The sequence below is a fragment of the Sminthopsis crassicaudata genome, chromosome 2 (genome assembly GCF_048593235.1).
Source record: "Sminthopsis crassicaudata isolate SCR6 chromosome 2, ASM4859323v1, whole genome shotgun sequence".
NCBI classification, from domain to species: Eukaryota; Metazoa; Chordata; class Mammalia; order Dasyuromorphia; family Dasyuridae; genus Sminthopsis; species Sminthopsis crassicaudata.
The window spans coordinates 552,372,069-552,388,951 of record NC_133618.1 but is presented as its reverse complement, the minus strand read 5'-3'; the positions used below and the strand labels follow the sequence as shown (position 1 = coordinate 552,388,951).

The 16,883-nt window shown below is 33.9% G+C and overlaps 1 protein-coding gene across 1 annotated transcript in view; it reads right to left on the bottom strand.

Moving 5' to 3' along the window:
- Nucleotides 1-2,958: 2,958 nt before the first annotated feature.
- ADAMTS17 (ADAM metallopeptidase with thrombospondin type 1 motif 17) overlaps nucleotides 2,959-16,883 on the bottom strand; it is a 451,660-nt gene continuing 437,735 nt past the window's right edge. Inside the window, 2 exon segments of the mRNA XM_074295031.1 lie at nucleotides 2,959-6,483; nucleotides 8,359-8,536. Of these exon segments, the coding sequence (XP_074151132.1) occupies nucleotides 6,332-6,483; nucleotides 8,359-8,536 (330 nt within the window). The 3' untranslated portion in view covers nucleotides 2,959-6,331.

Genomic DNA, 16,883 nt, shown 5'->3' with positions numbered 1-16,883 from the left:
TTGGTTATTTCCTCCGGCTCATTTTACAAATGATGAATGAGGCAAATGGGGTTAAATTATTTGCTTAGGGTTACATGGCTAGTGAGTGTCTGAGATTAGATTTGAATTCAGGTTCTCCTTACTCCAGCACATTTATCCACTATGCAACCTGTCTGTCTCAACAAAACCCAATAACGGATGAAAAAACAGCCAAGACCACATAAACCAGCAAAAAATTATCTGAGGAGAAAATGAGCTTATGGAGAATTGGTCTTAAATTATACAGTTAACTAAGGTTATTTGGGGAGTGCCTGTAGACAAAATTAGGGGCAGGATTACAAACAAATATGAAATGAACATAACATTTAAAAAAAATGGTGATCTGTTCTTACTGGCAGCAAGCATAGGAACCACCATATTGGGAGCTTACTCTCTATCATGATGTCAAAAAATAGTATTTAAGATGATGACATCAGAAAGAACAAAGATAAATAGAAGAAAATGGATTTTGAGTTTGGATAAGAGATATTCTTGGGGTGGAGCATATTAACAGTCTTCAAGTATTTGTCATATAAAAGAGAGCTTAGACTTGGAGACCAAGAGAAAGCAAAAATGAGTAGAAATTGAAGAGAGGGAGATTTAGATGCAGAGTAAAGGAAAAGTTAGAGTTGTATAAAAGTGGAATTGATTGCTTATCAAGTAGCAAATGTGAGAGCTAGAATTCAAAGTCAGATCAACTGAGTTGATAAGTGAGATATGCTTAATACAAAAGCAGGATACTTTTATACACAGGTCTATTTTTTCATTTCTACATATCTTTTTTCTTTTGCTATGGTCAGAGTATCTATATAAGAATGGGAATTTGAAACAGTAGCATTAGAAAAGAACTACACTTCTCTTGAGAGAGACCTCCAGAATAAGAAGGGATGATATGTCTAAGTTTGCTTGTCAGAATGAGTGGAAATTGAGATTAAGTTTTCTAGTGTTATATATATATATATATTACATGTGGGGTTCTGTCTGGAATGAACAATAAGCCCTTCATATTTGTGAGGATTCACAATAGTTTCCTCCTACATTTTCATGATTGGATTCCCTAGTTCCAGGAACCACTAGAGAGAGACTATTTTCTCTTCTCTCTTTCTCTCCCTCTCCCTTTTCTTCTCCCTCCTCTTCTTCTCTCCCCTTTCCCCTTCTCTCTCCAATCATTTTCTTTATGTTTTCTTATACATCAGTTTCTTTCAGGTAATTTTTGCAAACTTGAATGTTTAAATACAAATACTGTGTCACCAAATCCTTTATCGGTATTTGTAGTATTCCTGGAATGTTAATGCCTAGCTGATAAATAATCATATTTATTTACTGCTTTAAACAGACCAAAACTATTTGCCTTATTATGAGATTTTCTGGATCCTTAGGATAAAGTTTGACTACTGGTTTAGAATCTGAATCATGATAATAAGAAATGGGGGGAGGGGTTCTACCACTTGGGAACAAAGTTATTCTATGTTTCCAAAGTTTATATGGACTGCCATGTATATTGCCCAGTTTGTGACATGTATTTGGATGGGAAGTCTCCAGAAGAAATTCATCAGTATGTGTATTTTTGCCAAGCATTTCAGATGGCTATCCCCATAATTGAGTATGAAGAAGTGGTTAGGCTGGATTGTATTCGGGAAACTTCAGAGTTCTTTTAGTAATTCCAGTCTTGAAACTAAAAAGTCCATTTTTTAACATCAACATTCTCCTAAAGTTCCCTTGTCATTGCACATTAAAATCCCAGAAAAATAAAAATTACAAATATAACAAGGCAATTAAAAGATGAATGATGGGTATGATCAGGCTGCAGCATATTACTAATGATGATTAATCTTCAATCATCAATTTTCCTAAGTTTTACCTAGGAAAAAAGGAAAATTGGTCATGTGGTAACAATGAGAAAAATGGTTTGTCTCATTTATTGGTACTTTTGAGATATTAATAGAACAAGAAGGTGGCTTCATCTTTTAAGGACTTTAGGGAAAACTTGGGCAAGGGCTATAATCTACAAAAATGGAGGCAGTACTCACACCATTGAAATGATTTTCAAAGTGACCAAAAACAATAAAAAACCATTCACAAAAAAATAAAAATTAAAAAAAATACCAAAAAAAACCCCATTCACTATGATATACTGAACATTAGTTAAAAGGAATAAACAAATTATGCGTTTATTGTGTTTATTCTGTAATATTATATCTAAGTTTATATTTTTAAAGAATCTTTACACTGGAAGGTAAGATGTTCTCTGAACTCAGTGTACACTAGTACCTCACATCATTACACATTTACCAGAGTAATGGCAGGTCAAGGTTATATAGTCCAAAGTGGAAATAGTACAATTATAATAATATATCTTCTGAATTAGCTCAGATTCTCCCTCTTTGAGTAGGGGTCATTGGGGGAGGAAATTGCTTTGGCTGTTGTTGAGTTGGAAGGAGCCCAGGGTATGATTATAATATGAAATGACTGACCTGTAATTGGGGGAACCTTGTTCTGATGGTGTACCCATCATTGCTGATAACATCACTTTGTTCTGAAGAGGACTTTGTTGGGAATGATCTGTTCTCTTCAACTTTACCAAGGAGAGTTTCATCAACTTGCTTTCTGCTGTTGTGTGTCAAACACAGAACCTCGCTTGGCAGCTGTCAGATATTAACATTCCCTGCACTATTTTGCAACCACATAGGGATGAGACCCAGGATTTAATGATTTGTTAGCACTTGGGGAACTATAGCTTGCCAGGATTTCATTTACCAATGACCTTTTACACCTACCACAGCTGTCATCAACAAGCTGTGGACTTATTTCAGGCCAAGTCCAAGTCAAGTATCAGACCAAGGGATAATGGATTATAGCCTTCTTGTGCCTTTTCATAGAGAGCTTGTTGGGATTTTTTTTTTTTTTTGGCTTTCAAATTCACAAACCTTGTTAAAAGTGTTATGGAAAAAAACATTTTATTGAACATTCAGTCTGCTTCAAAATGGAATGATTTTTTTTTTCATTTACAACTGTTTCCAATCTGTTTGACTTCTGTGTTTTCAAAACCAGCACCAAAAAAGCAAAGTAAAAATACCACTGATACAGTACATAATGTAAGTTAACTAATGAAAAAAATATACATTTGACTCTGTAATGAAAAATTAAATGATATTATTGCCATTGAGGTTATATTCCCTGTATTATAATAAAATATCAAGCAATAACCAACTGCTAGGATTTTTTTTTTTCACCAATAAAAATAGCACCATATGTAAGATAGTGAGACTTTATACTCGGAACACATCTGTGCAACTAAAAATGTACAGTACTTTAGTAACAGTATGGAGTATTGTTTACAATATGGAAATAGCACTGTCATAATCACAGAACATCAGTTTCTAAGGAAGAAAGCAAAACCCCAAAGTATCAGAATAGCTAAAATGAAATGATTTTTTCTGAATTGCTATGAAGTAAATGAAGAGAGGGTAAATTAAGAAAGTTCGCGGTGACATTTTTTGGTTTAATTAAAACTCCTAGGAAACAATAAGGCAAAAATAGTGGAGAATTTAATAAAATCAGATATTTGCATTCATAGTTTGTTGGTATTTTGTAGAGTGGCATGAAATTGGCTTTGGCAGGGCAGCTATGAAAAAAATTAGAAGCCAATTTTCAGAGAGTTGCTTAAGTGGTTTTCCTGCTTTTCTACATGGGCACATCAGTGGCACTGCCTTGCTTTTATTGGCCAAATCTGAATGCGTAGGTCAACCAGAAATGCTTCTGGATTCAGCTTTTAGTAACTCTCTTAGAAAACTTGGCTTCATACAGTAAGATTTCTGCCCCTCACCTTCAAGTAGTTAATTTAGTATTATTGCTTAGTTGTGAAATAAAACAAAATTTCTACATTTATTTTTATATGAACAAATGGAACACCAGAGAAGAGCAAGGGATAAAAATCAAGACCCAACTTTTTCCAGAATTTAATTGGATATGTTGTGGAAATAAGGGCCTAGAAATAGGGGTAGGGGGAAAGCAATAAAATTATTATAGCTTTACCTTGAACAGTGAAAGAACAAAATTTTTCCAAAGAGGTGTCAAGGCAAATGCTGGTGTTTTATACCAATGATTATCATGTCTTGAAATATTTTCTAACTTATTTTTTTCCATAGAGCACCTATAATGGATGCAAAATATCTTCTTGTTTATAAAAGTGGAAATGAATTCATTCTCAGACTTCCTTAGTCCTTCTTCATATCTATGGTATCAAAACCAAACCAAACCAAACTAAAACAAAAAAATCCCCCAACCCCTGCAAAACAAACCCCCCACTCTCAACAACTCATTCACACACAAAACAAAAATATCCCACAAGAGGTGGGAGAAGGTAGAGAGGTTTTTTTCCCCTTCTGAAGAACAATAGCACATTTTTAAAAAATTGAAGTTGTTACATCAGAAAGAAAAACAACAACAAATGGAGCACCATTAAATCAGTAATAATTCTCGTGGCAAAATCACTGTGATGACTACTTAGTAAATGGACCTAAGTGAGATCATCTGTCTTATATAAGGTAGGAAAAGGTAACATTTTCAAATATAAGCACCAATGAAATGCTCACGAATCTGTGAGCAAAATATGCGTTGTTTCTGGGACAGCTACAGATACCAAGGACAACCTGCATTGCAACTTGTAACTAGCATTGCCTTACTGAGGCAGGGTTGGAAAATGGTTTCCAGTTTGTATGTACAGGCTGGTTTCACAGATGCCCTTAAAGTGTTAATGAATCATTTCCCTGTTCTTCTGGATATTGGTAGGCTCTCACTCAGAAAAGGATAAAAAGTCTTGATTTTTTTTTTTTTTTTTGCAATTAAGAGCCTTTCACCAATGTCACATATAAATAGCAGATAATAATAATAACAATAATATAACATAGGGCCCAGACCATAGTGAAGGTTTGAAATCACTCTAAAAGCTAGCTTTGCTATGTGTCATAAATGATTTAATTCTGCTTATTGTTTTGTGCAAGTAGATCATATGCAAAGGACATTAGCAAAATCCATAGTGAAAACAGCCAGAATTCTGTATCTGGGCTTATGCTGCAAGACCTATAGATTCAGTTTCAGTTTCTATTTTTAGACATACAACGATATAATATTATTTAAAAAGCACTTTTTGGTGGCTCTGAAAATAGATGTATTCTGTCCCTACTGAGTAATGTGAACTATTCAAATTTAGTGTGTGATATGATGTATATGCATTAGAAAAAATTTTGTATGAAGGACAAGCTTGCAGAAATCAGAGACCGGAAAGACCGATGGATCAATAATTCATCTTTACACCTCTGCCAAAGTTGTTCTGAGTTCATTTGCATGATATGTACCAATTACATTAATTTCACAGTACCCTGAAGAAATATGGTTCTGTTTTTACTACAGTATTCATTCTCCTAAGAGGTGGCAAATAGAGATCAGAACAACTCAAAATGCTCAGAACAACTCAAAATGCTCAGAACTCATCACTTCTCTGGGTATTCTTCCCCAAAGAAAGTGATTTTACTGAGTGAATGTCCTCCTGCTGTTATTTATCAGGTTACAGGAACTTAAGCACTTGCAGAGGCAAGACAGCAAAAATGAAATAAAAAAATTTTAAGATTATATTCTTCGATGTGGGCAGTACAGCAAATCTGGAATCTTCTGTATTTAAGAATTTAAATTATAAGGAAGCCTAAGATTCTGTTGCACTACTTTTTCACTCACATATCCTCTGCCATCAATTTTCACAGGGTTTTTTTTTTTAATAGCAAGACTCCTTTTTAAATTAAGCATTTCATTTACATGATTCCCTCTTCTTTCACCCCTCCCCTGGCATATTAACCACTGGGAATTCATAATTCCAGAGGAAGCCAAGACTCAAGTGCTAAATAATGTCTCTACCTTTATAAAATTGTTGGCCAGAGGTTTTTTTTTTCCCTTAGAGGTACATAAAACCTTAGAGACTATAATTACTTTTTGACTTTTTGTCCTTTTTTCCCCTACTGTAGAAAGCCATCCAGTGGCTATTAATAATATATTCAGTAAAAAGCATTAATGACAAATATGAAGCCAAATCCACAATTAAATTTTGTGAGATAACTGTTGAGATGACTGTGTCCTGTGTATGAGGGATGGATAGATAGCTTTGGTACATCCAATCTATGGAATTACTTTTGCCTTAATTGTATATGCTTTGGAATCCACCACTCCCTCTGTCATTGTTAAGTTCCATAACTCAGACCTACAAGTCCTTAAATTCCATAATTGGTTGACAGTGTTCAGTCTAGGCAGGAGAGCAGTTTCATTAACTCTTCTGCTGCATCTTGTTGGCATAAAAGTCCCTGCATGTCTGGCAGCAGCGCTGATACCACCTCATGTCCTGGCATAGGTTCTTCTCCCGGATCACTCTGCAGTACACTGTCCATTGGTCCCCGGTGCACTTGTATGTCAAAGCAGCTTTGGATAAGAACCAGAAAAGAAAAATTCAGAACTTTTAGAAAAGTGTGGAAAGCAAGAAAACTTGCACGGTGTTTAACTCAAATATTCTAGCCATGATTTGAGAGATCATTCCTTCCCCACTTTTCTCTGCTCTATTTGGAAGTTTAGCCACCTTCATACATTTGGTTTTGGGTTTATCTCTCATCAGGGCAGATAACATTAGCATTTTTCATTATACATTTGAATACTCTTCAAAATCCTTAGGAGACAGACAGCCTAGAGATTCTGTTTCATTTTACTGACAGCCTATTGCAAACATAATAATATGAAGCCTCAAGAAAGAATTAGTTCATCAACATCATTACATGCATTTAGCACCACAGGAGTTAGAGCTCAACAAAATCTTAGTTATCAGCAGTTGACAAATAAGAAAACCAAGATCCAGACATTTTAACAGACTTGCCTAAGATCAGATAAGCAATGAGTCAGAAAAGAAGGCTAATTCCTTAGGTTTCAAAGCCACTTGTCTCTACACCAAACTACCTTCTTTCCTGAGCCCCTAAAGAATTAATTGGCAGTTACTGCAACTTTATTCCCAAGAACATCACCACCATTATTTTTATAATTTATTAAATTTAGGACATAGATGTTTTATGCAGAATATTTGAAAAAAACTAGGCTTTATTTAAGACTGAAATCCTGATTCAGGTCACTTTTGTACAGTAGAAAGAAAATACATGATCAGTCATAATGAACTAAACAAATCAGATTCTATCTGGATTACCAAGTTCAGTTTTGAATATAAAGTTTTAATAAAAAAAATTGACAAATTAGAGCATATCTAATATTGAAGAGGGTCAGTTGGTACCTTGTGGTACCAAATAACAGAACTAGGGAGAAGTAATTAGATGATATATTTTGGTTCAATATAAGGAAGAACTTGAAAGTTGTCTGAAAAACGGAATTGTTGGCTTTATGAGGTAGTAAGTTCTTTCATTATTTGAAATATTCTGAGAGAAACTGGAAAATCATTTGTTGGGTATATGTTGTTGAGGAAACTCATGTTTCAGGTAAGGATTGGATCAGATCTTTGGGGTAACTTTTAACTCTAGGCTCAGAAAGAGATATAAAATTTACTCATAGCTAAAAGTCTTTGTGGCTGAGGCTTAAAAAACAGTTGGAATCAATGTTTTAATGGAAAGGGACTTTGACCAGAAAAATCTTTATGATGGGTTGGTATTTTGGAAAGCAGAAACTTTAAAAAGAGCAGTAATAAGATGAGTTCAACTTCTCTCCCCTTCTCTCCTCACACATGGGACTATGTTTACTACACAATAGTGGTTGTGTTGGCATGGAGTGTAAAGGGATTGATTTAAAAAATAGTCAAATTACTTACAGAAAAAAACTCCCTGATGAATTTAAATGTTCCATTCTACTAAACATTTCTTACCATTTTCTTCTAGAACATCATCTTGAAATGAATTCCATGCACATTTTAATAGTTTAATGAATGATGTCCAAAAAAAGCCTTATTCTCCAAATGAAGCATTTCCCATCTCCCTCTTTCCCATTTAGAGGAATACTAACATGCTAGAGAGACATTTTCATATGTTCTTCATTTGTTAACAAGGTCTGCTAGCATGCAGATGCCGAAAGTATTGTATTTGAGTCTGCAGTTATTAAATATCTTTTCCAGTGTGTAAAATGGGAATCTCATCTTTTAAATTACTAACCAGTTCTGTACAGATCTCTAGAGGTGGATAAGATGAGCTGAGGTTGAACCTATCAGGGAACAATAGGTAACTTTCAGACCTTCAAAATTTGTTCTCAGTGTTTGGTCAATGGCAGTACAAAATGGCTTTTTCTTCTGCTCCACAGACCGAATGTACTCACCAAGTCGTGGGGATGTGATAGTGTTGACATTGATCTTCTCATTACACACTTCTTGGTGACACTGTCTGTAGGCTGCTGGCTTAGAGAGGATGGGGCACTCGTTGCCATGGCGCCCAGTAACTTTGTGCATGCACTGCACTACCCGAGACTGTAGACCTTTTCCACATGTGGAGGAGCACTGCCAAAGATAGAGATGACCGGGTGAGATTTAGCATTGTACATTAGGGCAAGACTTCAGAATGGTAATGTCCACTAGGTTTTTCTCCTGCAATTCATGTCAAGGTGAATGAGATAACTAGAGACTAAGGTTAGATAGTTAGTGCCCAAGTATATTTGCATGACACTTTCAGGGGCCAACATGAATGGGGTCAAGTTTTAGGCAGATTTTCTTTAATAAGGACTTTTTCCCCTTAAGAATAACCCATGAAATCACTTCCTTGTTACTCTGCATTAAGTAATGGAGACTTCCTCACAACATATACAACGTTCTGTGCTTATGTTCCCCTACTTCTAGGCTAGGAGGAAGGAGATATGTTTAATGATCTGAGACTTCTTGGTTATTCAGTAAGATTTCTTTTTACTGATCTTTGCATTTATGTTTTGGAGTAATTTTGTATATTGTTCTTTTGGTTCATTCTCTCTTGATATCAATTTTCCCACATTTCTTTGATTTTCCTATTTGCTCTTTTTTTTTTTTTTTTACAGAACAATAAATCTGTTATATTTATAGATCATAGGATCAGAGATTCAACCCTAAGAGACTCAGATGCCAACTAGTCTATTCTCTTCCTTTTACAGAAGAGGACACTGAGACCCAGACAGATGAGGTGACTTGCTTAAGGGGGTCAGAGTAAGGAGTTGAACCCAGATATCAAACTCAACATTATGGTTCTTTGCGGACAATTAAGTGATGCTCAGCCTGTAGTCAGGAAGACCCGAGTTCAAATTCAGTCCGAGATACTTACTAGCTGTGTGAACCCAGGAAAGTCACTTAACCTAATCTGCCTCAATTTCCTCATCTGTAAAATGAACTGGAGAAAAAAATGGTGAAGCACTTCAATATCTTTGCCAATAAAACTTCACGATGTTACAAGTTTTGAATTCAACTGAAATGGCTTGTCAATGGCTTTTTTTCCCAGTCAGTCTTTAATTGTCTGATACTTGTGCTGCTTAGAGTTTTTACTATCACAAAAAATCCTGCTTTGAATAATTTTGTATTCATTAGATATTTTTGCTGTCTTTTATTTCTTTTGTGTATATACCTAGTAGTGATATTGCTAGGTCGGAGGTAATAGATATTTAGGTATTTATATAATTGCATCTTCAAGTATAGAATGGTTGGACCACCTCACAGTCCCATTAATGGTACTTTAGTGTCCTCTTTCCATAGCTCTTCTAACACTGATGATTCCCATATTTTGTCATCTTTGCCAATTTGAATGATGTAGAGAAAAACCTTGGAGTTGTTTTAATTTATATATATATATATATATATATATATATATATATATTATAATATGAAACATGTATTCATTTGCCAAGAGTAATTTGTAATTCTTCTTTTGAAATTAAAAAACATTTTTATTGGGGAATGGTCCTTGGTATGTTACACATTTGTTTCAATTACTTGCTTATTTTGGATAACAGGCAGTGATTGTTAATGTAATTTTTTTCATGTTTTCTCTGTTTTTTCTTAATTTGGTCTATAGAATTTTATACAAAACCTTTTAAATTTTGTCTAGTAATTTTTTAAAATCTTTTATGATTTTCTGTATCCCTTGCTTGAGTAGGAATTCTTCCACTATTATATCTATACAAAGTACCTGCTTTTGTTCAACTAACAAAAACGTTTTTTATTCAGGTACCATATTTATGTTGAGTTTGGTATGGTACATAGTATAAGATGTTGGTCTATATTTCATTTCAGCCAAACTGGTTTCTAGTTATTCTCACAGTTCTTTTTTTAGAAAGGGAAGCCTTCCTCCAGTAATAAGTAATATATGTTCTAGGATTTTGCAAGTGTTATGCATGTTATCTATTGTTTGGTTGATCTACTTTTTTGTTTTTTAACAAGTATTGGATAATTTTTTGACCATTGGTTTACACTAGAATTTGACGTCTAGTAATCACGTATTCCCATACTTTTCTTCCCTTCATTATTTTCCTAGAGATTCTAGATGAAATTTATTTTATTTTGTCTAAAAAGTTTTAGGCAGTTTGAGTGGTGTTAAGATAAAGGTATTGTACTTTTTTGATATTATTTTAATCCAAACACAAGTAGTAACTGCATTTAAGTCTCCTTTTCTTTCTGTAAAGGTTTCTTGTTCAGTTGTATCTGACTCTTCATAATCCTGTGGACCATATCACGTGGTCCTTGGGTTTTTTGTTTTGTTTTGTTTGTTTTTATTAGCAAGGATACTGGAGATGTTTGCTATTTCATATTTCAGTGGATAAAGACAAATACAAGTTAAGTGACTTGCCCAGGATCACACAGATAGAATGTGTCTAAGGCCCAATCTGACCTCAGATCTTCCTGAATCCAGGTCTGACACTCTCTTCAATGAACCATCTAACTGCCTCATAATGATTCTTATTGTTATATTTATAGGAATCTTGTGTATGAATTGGTAGGTTAATGATCAGAAATATTTTCAATTTCATTTATTTCAATGGAATTTGTATTACTATATAATTATAATTTCTAGTTTTAATTACGATTGTACTGAAATGTTGATTTTTATGGATTTATTTTGTATTTAACTACTTGATGGATTATCTGACATTTTCTAAGCATATCAACATGGCAATTGCATACAAAGAACAATTCCATCACTTGTTTTATATCTTATTTTGTTCTCATGTCATAGCTATGGATAGCATTTCTAGAACACTATGAAATAATAGGAAGGGAATATACTAGCTTACCTTGTTTAAATCAGAAAAACTTCTAGTGTTCTTCCATTGCAAACAATGTTACATCTTAGTTTTAATTACGTTTTTGAGTATATTAAATAAGTATTCTTGTATAGTTGTGCTATTTATTTTAAAAAGTTTTTTAAATTTCTAAACAGAGAAACACTATATTTTGTCTAAGGCTTTTTTTCTGCTTCTATTAAAATAATCATGCTGTTTTTGTTAATTTTGTTGTTTGTATGATTAATGATGCTAATTGTATTTTAATGTTCAATGTTCCTTATATTCCTAATATGAATCTGTCATAGTAAAATTTTTTTAAAGTGAATAGAGCAATGGCCTTGGATTCAGAAAGACCTGAATTAAAATCCAACCTTAGAACCTATAGATGTTGTAACCCTGACCATGTAGTATTCTGCACTGTAATTTCTTCATCTTAAATATGAGGATAATAATTGCTTATATCACATTGTAGTTATAAGGATAAAATTAAATGGTAAATATAAAGCACTCTGCAAATCTTAAAGTGTTATAAATGTTAGCCATTTTGTTGAAAATGTCACCATCAAGTACTCATCATTAGAAATGGTCTAAAAGTTCTTTTTAAGCATTATCTCTTCCTGGTTTGGGATCAGAGGCATATTTGTCTCATAAAAGTATGGTTGAAAAAAAATAAAAGTATGGGTGAGTGACTTCTTTCTATTTTTGAGAATAATATTTGTAGCATATGTTTTTATTATTCTTTGAGTTTTTGATAGAATTCAAAATCCAACTAGTCTTGATGGTTTTTTTTTTTCCTTCAGATCTTTATTATTTTGTTAATTTTGACATTTTATATCCTTATAGATATTTAGAGAGGGATATTGGGTCATTATAAAATTGAACATTAAAATATTCAACCATTATTGCATCAACTTTTTGGGGGGACTGTTTAATAACTTAGATACTATGTCATTTATTTTTTTTTCCACTGATTACACTGCCTTTAAGTATAATTTTTTCAACTGTCTCTTGAAATTCCTAAATTTAAACTGATGTCTTATCAGATATAATGATGTTAATTCTTTTATTATCATATGAAGCAATATAGATTTTAATTCCCTGAGTGTAAAATTTAATCTATTCACATTCATATTTAGAATTGTTAAGGAAGTGTAGTCTTCTAGTAATTATATTTACATATCTGTACACTTCCCTAAATCTCTGCCATTTATTTGGCTTATATTAGTCTGAAATCATTCTATTTCCCTCTCTTTTTTTTCTTCCAGTTATACTGGCTCATTTCTAAGCAACTTGGGTTTACTTCTATTATTATGCTTTCTCTTCTCTTTCCTTTTCTGTTCCCAGCTTATGTAACCTAATACTTTTTGCCTCACTCTGCTCTCTTATACTCTCATCATCCATTGTTTCACTGACATTAATTTTTCATGCCCCTTTCTGAGAAATATTGTACCTTCCACTCCTTTCAAGAAGATTTCAAATTAAAAATTTTTATTATTTTTGCCTTCAAAATTGTCTTTAAAAAATCTTTTTCTTCTGTTCCATAGTATTCATAGATATAGAACTAGAAGAAATTGCAGAGGCCATTATGTCTAATCCTTCATTTTACAAATGAAGCAATTGAGGTTGAGATTAATATAAATAATAAGTGTCTGAGGCAGGATTTGAACTCAAGTATTCCTGAATCTAGGCCCAGTGATCTCCACTGTGTCACCTAGTTGTCTTAGTTTCTTTTAATTCAATTAAATCAAAGAAATATTTATTAAACTTGTGCAAGGTTAATAGAGTACATTTAAGGCATAAGGCACAGCTAGAGCAAATACATGGTACTTGGAAAAGAAAAATTCATTTAACAAATATAAAGCATAGTTCAAAGCACTCTATGCTAAGAATATAATAACAAAAAACCCCTATCTTTACTCTCAAGAAATTTCAGGAAATTGTGAACGGTTCAGTATAGTAGGATAATGAATCATATGAAGGAGGGGAGGTGTGTGAATCTGGAAAGATAGATTGGAGCCAGATGATGAATGGCATCGAATGCTAAGGTTAAGAAGTTTATATTTCAAAGATTCTTTCTGGAGGCAGAGCCAAGATAAGGGAGTAAAGGCAAAAACTTACCCAACCTCACCCCCAAACCACTCCCAATTCCTTTAAAAATGACTCAAACAAATTTTAGAGCATCAGAACACCCAAAGGATGGACTAGCACATTTTCCAGCCAAAAAAGAATTTGGAAGATCAGCAGGAAAGTCTGTGACAGGAGGGTGGGAGTCCAGAATCCCCAGTCCCACCTCTGAATCAGCAGCAGACCTCTCAGCCTGGAAACACCAAAGACAACCCAGAAAGTCATTTTAAAAGAGGCAAGAAAAAGATTTTACATTGGAGAAGAAAAAGGGGAGCAGAGGAGGAGAAAGTGAACCTTACTGTCATCAGACTTGGCTCAAAGAGGAAATAACATATACTCAATAAGGGTCTATATTTTTATCTTATCCTGCAGGAAAATAGAAGGGGAATGAGATATGGGAAGGGGAGAGTAATAAAAGAAAGGGCATATTGGGGGAGGGAGTGGTCAGTACCAAAACACTTTTGAGGAGGGGTGAAAGGAGAGAATAAATGGGGGGGGGGAATAGTAATTAAACAAAGCTTTAAAAGTCTTTTTACATCTAATGAGGCCTCATTTGAGAAATGAGAAATTTGAGAAATTTCTCAAACCGGGGGAACTGAGTCAAATTTATATATAAAAAAATGAGCCTTGCCCCAATTGATAAACGATCAAAAGATATGATCTGGGCCCAAAGGGCTATAAATTCATGCATATCCTTTGACCTAACAACACCATTACTTGGCATGAATACCAAAAGGAAAATGACCTATGTTTACAAAAATAGTCATAGTAGCTCTCTTCTCAGAACAAAAAATTGGAAATTGAAGAGATACCCACAACTGGGGAATGGCTCAATAAACTGTTGTGTGTGTGTGTGTGTGTGTGTGTGTGTGTGTGTGTGTGTGTGTTTATGATGGAATATTCTTGCTCTATAGGAAATGGTGAGAAAGGATGCTGTTAGGAAGAAAAAAAGCCATGGTAGGTTTTTGAGTATGTGAACGACATGGTCAGAGCAATATATTAGTAGATTTACATGAAAATGGTATACAGAGGAGATTGGAATGGGTAAAAAATGCACAGCAAGGAGGCAAATTAGGAGGCCATCAAAATAATCCAGGTGAAACATAATGAAATTCTGAATTTAGGCCGGGATAGTGGGAAAAGAAGGTAGTGGTAGAATGAATGTGAGAGACTATAGAAATAAATCAACAGATCTCCAGAAAGATAATTTCTCTTTTTTAACCATATACAAACTCAGTCAACTAACTACTATGGATAACAGGCAGTCATCTTTAAACAACAATTGAAGAACAATATGGTTCTTCAAACAGTTTTTCTTTTTTTTTTTTAATAGCCTAATGAGCAAAAGCAGATGATATCAGAGTAAAAATATTTATCTTGGAACTAATAGAAATGAAAGGGAAATTTGAATTCGTGAAAAATTTAAAATCCAGAATTTTCATTTTTATTTCTTGTAAGTAATTCATAAAGAACTCTGTTGAGTAGAAGACTGAATTAGGAATCAGGAGACCTGAATTCTAGTACCAGCTGTGCTGCTGATTTTGTAATTTTGGGTAAATTAATAAATCTCCCTAGAAGTCAGTTTCTTCACCTAAAAAACAAGGGTGCTATATTAGATAATGTTTAAGGGTCCTGGCAGTTCTTAGACTTTGATTTATAAGTTTATGCAGCCACATAATTTTGTCAACAGATGTTTTAGCCTTCTGCTTTAAAGAGTATTTAAAAGTGATCTATAATTAGTCTTTCAGTTGTTTGAATGTGCATGGGTGATTCTAAGTATTTGAAACCATTTTATTCTTCTAAGAAAAAAAAACATTTCTTATCATGTTCTCGCCATTAACTTGCTTTTTTTAAAAATAGATATTGTTTTCTAAATCAAGGCTACTTTCAGTTCAGTTCATGCCCAATCCTAATGATTCTAACTTGCAAACTAGTAGAATTGGCTTCTATGAGATTTTGTCATTTTCTTCTTCCCTTTACTCCTTTTCACATATTTCATATTGATGAATACATGAAGTATCCAAGTACTTCTACTCTAATTGAGTTCTATAAACTCTTCTACCTTTTTCCTTTTCCTCCAGAGACCTATTGCAAATGCCTCTCATTATGTTTGTCTTTCCTGGCTGGGTAAGCCAGATCTGTGTAAAGACTTTCTTTGCCTATTGTGCCCTTGCAGTTCTCAACAAGATTTGAGATTTACAGTGTCTGGTGTGTACTCTGCAAATTTTTAATAAAACAAACGCCCTGAATAGAGCAGTGTCACAGCTGGAATTAATAAAGGAGTATTGTACTAAAAATAAGGAAATGATGGGTTGAGAGATTTTGGCAGGATTCCTACCTGCATAGATGATACAAACACATACTCTGATGTATATGTAGAGATAAAGGTGCTGCTGTAAGAAACAATGTCACTTGTCCTACTCCCCTTTTTGTCTGCTAACATTTGGGGCCAATATTGAGGATTACATAGTTGCATCCTTCCATAAATATAATATCCAATATTGATTGCACAGTCATAGATCATTAAAGTTCCCAAAATCACATTTCAAAATGATGGCAATGATTATGTAGCAAGTATTTTCAAAATACTTGATGAGTTTCAGGTGATCACAACATTTCAGGGTTAAAAATAATCTTAGAGATTTCTTACCTGACAAGAATTTATACCATAATATACTTGACAAATATTCTCCCCCCCATCTTCTGCTTGAATACCTCTAGAAAGGCAGCCCCATGATCTTCACTCATGCAGCATCATTAAGAGCTATTTAAAAATAGAGAAACTATTGAATACAGGATTTTAGGGTGATTTTCTCAAGATCTTTCACCAAATTAAGGGTGAAGGATAATCATGAGGCCCTACTTCCTTCTATATTCCTTTGGGATTTTAAAGATAGAGACACCTGTGAGGATTTTTTGGTTACATCCATTAGTAGAAAAAGCATTTTGACTCCACAAAGACTTTTGCCATTGTCTCTGTTCTGTATTCCTCTACCCACTTCTTAAGCAGGACTATTAAAATGCTGGTTACTTTTACTAAAGTAATTATTAAAGTAAATCAAGCAAAACAACTCATTTTATTTGCTTTGGCAAATCTCAACCAATTTGCTTCTGGAAGACTCAACTTATTAAATCTTTGGTATAGGCACAAACTCTAAAAGAATAGGTAAATAATGTCCTAGAAAACTTTTTTTTGGGGGGTTGTAGCTCTTTTGACATGGGTCAACACAAATATAAGATGTGTTTCCATGAACAATCTTCATGTTATATCAAAAAGATGAATGCTGAATCCTGTTATGAGTAGAGGGGAACTTATTTTCTCTTCCTGTGAATTCCTTTTTAATATCTTTTTCTTTCTTTCTTTTATCTTTTCTTTTCTTTTTCTTTTTTTTCTGGGGCAGTTGGAGTTAAGTGACTTGCCCAGGGTCACCCAGCCAGGATCTCTTAAGTGTCTGAGTCCAGATTTGAACTTAGGTCCTCCTAAC